This window comes from Branchiostoma floridae, chromosome 6 (assembly GCF_000003815.2).
Source record: "Branchiostoma floridae strain S238N-H82 chromosome 6, Bfl_VNyyK, whole genome shotgun sequence".
NCBI lineage: Eukaryota > Metazoa > Chordata > Leptocardii > Amphioxiformes > Branchiostomatidae > Branchiostoma > Branchiostoma floridae.
The window spans coordinates 24,016,037-24,025,745 of NC_049984.1; the positions used below are offsets into that span (position 1 = coordinate 24,016,037).

Below are 9,709 nucleotides of genomic sequence, written 5' to 3' on the forward strand. Positions count from 1 at the left end.
AATTCTTGAAGACTGCCTAGAAAGTCTTGTGCAAGAGGCATTCAAGTGTAAACTGCGATGTGTGGTGTAGGAACATATGTATCAGCTTTGGGACTGTATGATTTGGATTGTGATGTTTTTCCAGTGTTCATGTGCACTAGGGGTGGGTACCGGTGCAGAAAATTCAGGTCCAGATCCGGATCTTAACCTGGACATTATTTTCTGTGAGCGGGCAATGCTCAAAACAGTGGTCCATGTCACTACAAAGGAGTGTTTGGTGGAATATCCGATGTCAATTGGCATTTTAAGATCCTATGTGAGTCATGTGAACAACACTTCTAAGTTCTTAACTGTCTCTGTTTCAGATAGAGTTTTTATGGAGGAGTTTGAGCGGAAGGCTCTGGACACTGCACCCCACCGGCCGAAGTTCTGGGGAAGGTACGTTGATGACACCGGAGTGGTTAATCAGCAGGAACATGAACAAGAACTGTTTGAACATATCAATAAACAACATGACAGCATCAAATTCACCATCGAGAGGGAAAAAGACTGCCGCCTCCCTATGCTGGATGTGATGATGATCAGGAAACCAGACAACTCCATCATCACCGACGTGTTCCGCAAAGAGACACACACTGACCACTATTTGCAATGGTCTTCCAATCACCCGGTACAACAGAAGCTTGGTATAGTGAGGACTCTCATGCACAGAGCAAACACCCTAATTGAAGACCACTCCTTGAGAGAAGCAGAGAAGGAAAAGGTGAGGGTTGCACTCCGGCATTGTGGCTACCCGGAATGGGCCCTCAAGGAGGGGGACAATACTTCCAAGAAACAAGCCCGCAAGGACAGTCACACAAGGGATAAGGAACAACGACCCGCAAGTTACGCTGTACTCCCGTACATGAAAGGTGTAACTGAGAGACTCAAACGTGCCTTTGCCAAACACAACGTGAGCCTATTCTCGAAACCAGGGTACACCTTACGCAATGCCCTTGTCCGACCGAAAGACCCACTGTTACCTAGTGAAAAGTGTGGTGTGATTTACAAAATAGCGTGTGAACAGTGTGGGGATGTGTACGTAGGAGAAACAGAAAGATCACTAGGTGAACGGATCGCTGAACACCAAAAATCCATTGACAACAAGGACTGCAAATCCGCGTTGAGCCAACATCTGCTCAAGTCGCGCCACATCGTTACCACCAAGCCTATCTTAGACAACGTCGAGATTATCGATCAAGAACCACGAAAAGCCCACAGAAAGGTCAAAGAAGCGGTTCACATCCAGCTGGAAGGTGCGAAGCTAAACCGCAATGATGGCTGGGAGCTGCCCAAGTCCTACTTACCTCTACTCCGCAAGGAGGCGGGGTGAGGGGCGGAAGATCCACGCAAGTCTTGACCTAGTTCTCCCAACTCTCGCGAGAACTAGGTCACTCCGTGATCAAGATGGACTGATAGCCATCGAAAAATTTGGAGGTACGTGTACTTACCTTTAATACAGTCACTGATTGATGAAAAATCCTATTAATTGGTGTAAGGCGTTCTGAACAATTCTTGTGTTCTTTCACATCTTCTTTGACTTTGGAATTGACATTTAGCATTCTATGACAATGTACTAGTATGATTTTCTGATATTGTTTTGCAATTGATGGCATTTACTTGCTCGTTTTGCAGCTATGTACGATTGACAGTATGGTCGAATTTTTTTTGAGGGGGGGGGGGGAATGATTCCAGTGCAGATATCATCCATATAGTTGAAAAATTTATATATAGGGGTTTCACTATATAATATATGGTTACCTTAACACCATAATGCTGATACTTCCATTCTTGCCAATAAAATTCTGTGCAGTTTTTATTTTATCGCACCTAATTTAGCATTTTTCATAGCAGTGAAACATATTGCAAGACTTTCTTTCGATCATAACGCATCATATTCTGTAACCCAGAGAAACCAAGAGCTATCCAACACTTTTAACTGTACGATCTTCAGATCAAAGAGATGGAAAAAGAAGTATTCCACTAGCACTATTACGTCGATGTAGGTTAGACATCCAGGTAATTAGATATGCCAAAAAGCAGTTACTCAACAAGCAACTGGACATGATTTTGGAAATGGTCAGATTTCGAACTGAAGGCAACTTTCTTGGCCAAACTTTTTTTCTATTCAACATAAAATCCACATAGTATTAATACTTCAACATAAAATCCACATAATTTTCATCTGACCCTAGGCTAGCTGTAGATGGAGGTTTTAAGTCACGAGTCCATTTGACGTTGAGGTCCAAAAAGAATAGTCTTAATGATGTCATCCATAATCCATCCCTGTAATTACTTCAAAATATACTATACCCTGCAACCAACGGAAGAAGTCCGACTCGTCCTACGAGTTGTCTACGAAGTAAGACACGGAACACAAGAAGGACACGGGTTCATCAGCTCATATTATGCAGACAATAGCCTACGTACGTACGTACGGACTGATTAACCAGATGAATGCGTACGTACGGTGGGCCGTACTTTGTTTCTCGTGATTTATACGGACCTAATACGTACATAGAGGGATCTAAGGAAGTGTTGAATCCAAGAGTCAATTCTTGGATGCGCTGCGGGATTAAGGAAGGCATTACCAAGTTGCGCAATCAACACGTTGCACCACCAACGAAAATAGTCACACACGTACGGTAAGTTCATAACTTTTAATTCTTACTACTGGGGTATACATGTAGCCTTAAGTGTTTCATGAAGATGTTATCAAAACCACCTAAAATGATTTTTAAAAATACAATAATTTTGAAGGTCTGGTGGTATTTGCCAATCACACACCATGCCAGATTTCAGGTCTTTCGGCCCAGAAATGAAAACAAATTGAATTCATTTGAATATTTGGGAGGAGAAGAAGAATGGGAAACATTAAAAACCGTATATTTCCCTCCATACTGTAGTATAGAATGAAGTGAAAAACGACTAACTACCGAGTAGCCCTAAATTGTACTCTCCAAACAGAGGTTAGGCTCCGGCTGTTTGTTTTTTAAACGTTTTTTAGTCGTTTTTATCGGGCTTTATATTTTGTATTGTATATTGTACTGTCAAAACGTTTGGCTGGCGTACTTCAAGCAAAATGACAAAATAGAAAGCCCGATAAAATGACTAAAAGAAATAGCCGGAGCCTAACCTCTGCTTGGAGAGTACTAAATTGTACAGGCCGTGCCTTGAGGCGTGAGCACTCAACATAGAATGAATTATTTGCTACGGCAGATGGATGCGTAGTTGTCTTACACATATCCATGGATTGTTGAATTCCACGCCCGTGGATTTTAACCATTCTTCATGGCGAATTTCACTGCCGAGGTTAGCGTGAAAATCTTGGGAAATGTGAATCGTAAGATATTAACTATCAAACAACCACCCTGGGTACTACTAAACAACTAAAATGTGCCAATTTGATGTCTTTATGTAACCATGCCCTACTTGCTCTGACCTTTGCTGACCCCCCCCCCCCCCTTCTGTCATTCATCAATCAAAAAGACTGTTGATAGGTATGGTCACATTGCCTCTTTTAGACCGTAGGGCACGGTATTGTTTGGAAGGCGGGGCCCAAACCTCTCCTTCCGCCACGTTTTGCCTCCCAAACCGTAGTCATGTACCCATGTTTACACCTGTTAAGAGCGAAAGACTAGTAGCATGACAATATATGAACCCAGGACTTTTGGCTTCTAGGCCAAACGCCCTACTGTTACGTCACACGGCCCCACATGTTGTCTATAGCTCTAAACCCGATACTCTCGTTGTTCCAGGGATTTTTTCATAACCAACTTTTTCATTCCATCTTGAATGGTGCTTTTCTTCTTCCCGCCAAAGCAGTAGGTGTTTTTAAATAAACGTCAATAAGCTAGGTATACATTCTAGAGGCCGGTGCCAATTGCTAATTGGGTAGGGTGTTCACATAGGCACATTTACCTGCAAGTGTTCTTTAAATAAAACTATCCAGAGAAGATGCCCCTACTGTGCTTGGTGATAACAAATTCCACTCTACGATAGTTCTGGGAAAATAGGGATTTTTGAACACATCAATCCTAGGTTGGATACTCTGGTACTTGAAGGCATGACTATCTCTATTTTAGCTGGTATTAGATACTTATTAGTCGGTACGTCCACCAGCTATATATATAAATACGCAATTTTTCTGTCTTGTCATAAGGACAATCCCAAACATTGTGTCATAAACATGACAACATCATACGAATTTTTCCAAATCTTGTGCGATTTCTATTGTTGATATTTTTCATTACACAGTATTAATGTGCTTACATATATAAAGACTGAAATATGTATGTATCCATTGTACTCGAAACTAACTGAAATATTTTTGTACTGAAATATGTACTGTTTCATCGACTGAAATATGTATGTACTCATTGTACTTGAAATAAAGGTGTTAAAAAGGAGGGGAAAAGTCAGCCAGTTTTCGTTTGGTTATTTTGAACACCATGCAAAGTCTGGACACCATGCAAGGTCTTTACCAGCTAGATTCACTGTTCTATTGTTCACGTTGTCTGTACAATTATTCTTAAATAATAAATATTCTTTAAGAGGCTATCCGTGTGTGAAAGAACGTGCAAACAATGCACGTCAAACGTGGTGGAAGACGAGACACATTTTATGTCAAACTGCTCTTTCTATAATCAAGAGAGAAAAGAGCTGTTCAAAGAAGCCATCAAATTCCATCCAAACTTTCTCACATTCACTGACAAAAAGAAAGCAGTTCACCTTTTAACATCACTAAACCCACACATGATAGAAAAAGTGGGATCTTTCGTCTTCCACTGTCTTCGAAAAAGGAGTCGAACCCAATAACCCATGATCTAGAGTTAGCTTTTATTAGTTTTAGACCAGAGTAGACACTTGTGTTATTGTATTTTACACTGTTTGAATCTATGTTACCTGCAATTAGCCCACGGGCATGAATTTGCAATAAATAAACTTGACATTCTTACTCACAGGTCCCTATACCAACAAGTGCCGCATCACTCCCCGTGACCAGACTCGACGTCTTCCAAGATGTCCTCCTGCGCTGACTTTGTGGATGGAGACCTTCTGGTCATCAAGACGATTTTCTTCTTCTTTTTCTCTGGTACGTCTCAATTGTCAAACTGAGTTGCACATTTTAAAACAACAATAGTTAATTGTGGATTTTTTTAATCATATACCGTTCTGTGAGTAAAAAAAAAATCCAGGGCCCCCGCAGTGCCCCCAAACGGCCCGGTTATTTCACGGGTAGGTCTCTGCGTCTATTTGTCGCCGGGTCCCTGCGAGTACAAAATATCATCGGAGGGACCCTGCCGTGCCCCCAAAATAGTCCGGTACCCACAGCTTCTCCCACAGGGCCACGTAGGGGTCATGCCCGAAAGTGCAGAAAAACAGTCTGTTTAATAACTACCCAGAGGGGGCCCCCTTTTCCGAATTGAGCCGCAACATAACTTTTTTAAATTCAATTTCAGACCTCTCCCCCTATCAATTCATCTCTGATTGCCATGTTTTGATCGTTTTCCTTTTTTTCTTGGAGGAATGGCGTGTATTCACCCTTACATAGCCGTCTACATGCGACACCAGGGCCTGCTGCCGTCCCAGATAGGTGTGATCAAGTCTGCCGGAAACTTCATGTCAGTTATCATCAAGCCACTCCTCGGCAGCATTGCAGATAAGACTGGGAGGTACGGAAATACCACAAATCTAAATGCATGACGGAGGGTTGTGGTTTTGGAAAAAAAATTACGGCACAAAGGCGACCTCTAGCGGTGAATGAAAAATTTGCAATTAAACTAACTTGTCGGCGACGTCTTGGACTTTTTCACCTCCTTGGTCTTTTCCAATGGACTTGACTCAGTAGAACTACGCCGATAAAGGTTAGACATCAACTTAGAAAGATACCCAAATAGTACCAGTACTTGCTCTAACAACTAGATATCCTTTTGAAAACGGTCAAACGTTTCAGATAGAATCCACTACCTTTTATCAGTCACACAGAGGAGATCTGTTGAAGAACGAGTTTTATACCCTAACTAAGAATTGCTATTTAAAGTCTGAAACGCCTGGCGACTGTTCTTTCACTTATTCAAGACTCCTCAAAACGTTTCAGTGGCCGTATGTCACCTTCTTCAGGGTAACATTGACTGGGTGTGGTACACATTACAAGTAGTTGTCGCAACATGGCTTGTTCTAATATACATGTATATGTTCTCTGTACCTAGGCCCAAAATGGTGGCTATCTTGACCGTAGTGACAGCTTCTATTCTGTACTTCTCGATGGTGTTCATCCCGCCCGTACCGTCTTCAACGGCTCCAACTCAAGCGACGAGGCAGCAGAGACACCTAGCGGAAGCTGAGATAAGTGGCACCGACTACACGCAGTCTCGGTCCTCCCTAACCTTCTGGCTATTCTTCTGGATTATCTTCTTCTCTCACGGTGTGCACTGGAGCGCAGTTTCACAGGTATACTGGTTAAACAATTGTTGTTTTAAAGACGAATAGCGTTTTGAACAAATCGCACATTTGGTTAGGGCTATGTTATAATGCAATTGAAAAAGAAGCATCTATTTGCCGCTGCACTCTATGCTTACCTTCATGATCGCTCTCTAGCTATTTTATTCCTGATCGTTATTGAACTTGTCAACTTGTTATCATTCTTTTATTGTAGTTATATGTAGTTTTTGATGTTAGGCTATTTTATATATTTATTGTTTGTAGATCTTCTGGGGAGTCGGCCTCGTAGAGAAACTAGATTTCTGTTGCCGGCTCCCCTCAGATTGTACCTGATCTGTGAAGTTTTAATAAATAAAAGAAGACCTTAATTACACATTACATGCCATCACTGAACAGAGACGTAGCTAGGGCGTTCCTGGCATCCACATTTGACCAACTGCTGACGCAACGTATCCGCAAGATCACGTGTTAATAAGATCACGAGTTCACTTTCAAGTTATTGATCCTGAAGAAGGCGACAGTGGTCGTTGCAAATTGATCCGTGTAACGCTAGTTCACCTTTATTCGCGGGGTTACCTATATTCGTTGTATAGAAAAAAACAGGGACTTAGGGATATCATGTCAACCGGTGGTGGTTTCAAACAGCAAAAGTTTGAAACTATTCCAATTTGAAATTATCGTCCGTCGTCCTGATATCGCAAAATGACATGATTTTTGAAACAACGGATATAGGTTACCCAGAGAATAAAATTTAACAATCGTTAGTTGTGTTGGAAGAAAGTTTAGCGTTGTACCGTCATTCCTTCGTATCATCATTCATTCGTATCATTCATCTTCTAGCTGGAGGCAGCAACGTATCAAATCATGAAGAAAAATGGAGGAGGCGAATTCGGACGACAGCGGGCCTTGGGATCTGTTGGATTCGCGCTTTTCGCTGTCCTGTCTGGCGTTGCCATGGATACGTTCCCATCAGAGTCCCAGTACCCTGGGAACGGGACGGGTGCAGCTACAGACAACCCTGACAACAAAAATGGCTATTCCGTTGGCTTCTACATGTTTTTGACCTTCATGGTGTTAACTGTAACATTCTTGCTGTTGTTGAAAGACTGGAGCACCGAGTCTTGCACAGGATTCCTGAAGAGTATGGGAAGACTGCTCTCTCAAGTGCATCTCCTCATCGTCCTTTTTGTAGTTCTTGTGCTGGGTGCTTGCGACGGTGCAAGCGATACTTACCTGTTTCTCCATCTGAAAAACCTGGGTGCCAGTCAAACCGTTCTCGGTACCTATCTGATGGTGAAAAACGCAGCGGAGATTCCGTTCTACATCGTCGCTTGCTGGGTTATAAGGAAGCTCGGACACGTGGCGACGATAGGAAGCTCCTTCCTAATTTTTAGTCTCAGGTTTCTTCTTTACTCCTTTGTGAGCAATCCGTGGTGGGTCGTGGTAGAAAGCACGCTGAACGGCTACCACGCCGTCACGTGGGCAGCGGCGACGTCATACGCCAGTATCTCCGCCCTGGATGACTTGCAGGCGTTCGCTCAAGGGGTTGTGGCCACCACCTTCTACGGACTCGGTGAGTTGTGTCTCTGTTTTATTAACTCCATGAAATGTGTCTTGCAGGTCAGTCAAACCTGTCCAAGCGACCACCTCTTCTTAGCGACCACCTGGCCATTACGACCGCTTTTAGCGGTCCCGAAAATTTTCCCCATTGACGTAAGAATTAAGCGACCTCTTGACAACAACCACCTGGCCAACGCGACCGTGACCGACAAAAATTGGGACCAAATCCCTGCCCATAACGACCGTGTCATTTTCAAATCTTGAGGTGTCATCGATTTTCATAATAACTATCGCAATTTTGTGCCGAATTCGGCCAGTTTGCGTCGGAAGTTGACTACAATTACGATGTTATGTTCAAAATAAAGATGCGGATGAACGTGTGTGTGCTTGGTATTTGCCAATTAACACAACGGAAACCATTTAAACTATGCAGCGGGCATGTTGTGAGTCGATACTCTTCTAACCGACCAAATCGACCGCTTTTGCCCGGTCCCCCGAGTGGTCCTCTTGGGCAGGTCTGACTGTATTTTCAACAGCGTTTGTCTGTATGTCTGTGCGTGAACAAGATGGAAAAGGAATTAATCGATTTCCCACCTATATCATCATTACAACCAGACGACGCCGACCAATCAGAAGGCCTCATTTCATGTTGGTTACGACGCGGTCACACAGAATTGCGGTGAGCCAGGTGTTCAATGAATTTCTAGGTGTTCAATAGAAATGTTCAATCATCCGACGTAGGATCCAATCAGAAGAAGCCATACACAGGTAATTGACGAATCAAAATTAGGGATAAACAGGCAATTGACGAATCAAAATGAGGAATACACAGTTAACTGATGAATATACAGGCAATTGACCAATGAAAATGAGGAATATACACTGTCAGGCAATTGACCAATCAAAATGAGGAATACACAGTTAACTGACGAATCAAAATGAGGTATATGCAGGCATTGACCAATCAGAAGGAGCTCACCTGGTGGACCCGGTGGTTATAGCAAATGACCAGGCGTTTAATATGATACCATATACACCTCGGGGCGGGTCATTAATCCTATATTGTTTACTCGTCTGTAGGCCACAGCTTGGGGAACGTTGTCGGCGGCCCGATTTTCCAAGGATATGGCGCCTTGGTGTTCTTCCGATCCTTCGCCGTGTCCTGCCTGATCGGATTCCTCCTGTTCTGCGTGCTCTACATGTATTTTGCGAGAAAACAGAACCCGACAGGTGAGAAAATTCTGTCTGTTTTTTTCTAAATCAGGTTCGCGTAGGGCCTGATGTTACCATCATGAAAATATCGTAAATTGCAAAAATCTGGAAACGGATATTTGCTTATGTCATAGTGTGTCAAAGTCAATTCCTAAGTCAAAGAAGATGTGAAAGAACAAAGATGTTATTGTTCCGTATACCATATACTCTATGTCTAATCATCTGTCATCCTTCCCGACCACTTACATTTTATAATGAAGGCAATTTTATTGCATTTATTTCGCACGTTTGCATCAATTTGGGGGTTCCCAGAGGATGTCATCCATATGATATAATCAACATATAACCTCAAGAAGTATGTCATTTTGATAACCTTTTCTGCTTCTTTCTTTTTCGATGGCTATCAGTCCATCTGCTCACGGAGATGACCTAGTTCTCGCGAGAGTCTTGACCTAGTTCTCGCAAATCTCGCGAG

At 42.7% G+C, this 9,709-nt stretch overlaps 2 protein-coding genes across 2 annotated transcripts; both read left to right on the top strand.

Annotated features, from left to right (window-relative positions):
- Positions 1-129: 129 nt before the first annotated feature.
- LOC118418223 lies at positions 130-1,667 on the top strand. The gene is made up of 3 exons (XM_035824066.1): positions 130-142; positions 345-1,274; positions 1,654-1,667. The coding sequence occupies exons 1-3, from the start codon at positions 130-132 to the stop codon at positions 1,665-1,667; spliced, it is 957 nt and encodes a 318-aa protein (XP_035679959.1).
- Positions 1,668-2,178: 511 nt separating this feature from the next.
- On the top strand, positions 2,179-9,296 carry LOC118417967. The gene is made up of 6 exons (XM_035823734.1): positions 2,179-2,663; positions 4,983-5,113; positions 5,546-5,693; positions 6,231-6,471; positions 7,303-8,035; positions 9,103-9,296. The coding sequence occupies exons 2-6, from the start codon at positions 5,041-5,043 to the stop codon at positions 9,279-9,281; spliced, it is 1,374 nt and encodes a 457-aa protein (XP_035679627.1). The 5' UTR covers positions 2,179-2,663; positions 4,983-5,040; the 3' UTR covers positions 9,282-9,296.
- The last annotated feature ends 413 nt before the right edge of the window (positions 9,297-9,709 follow it).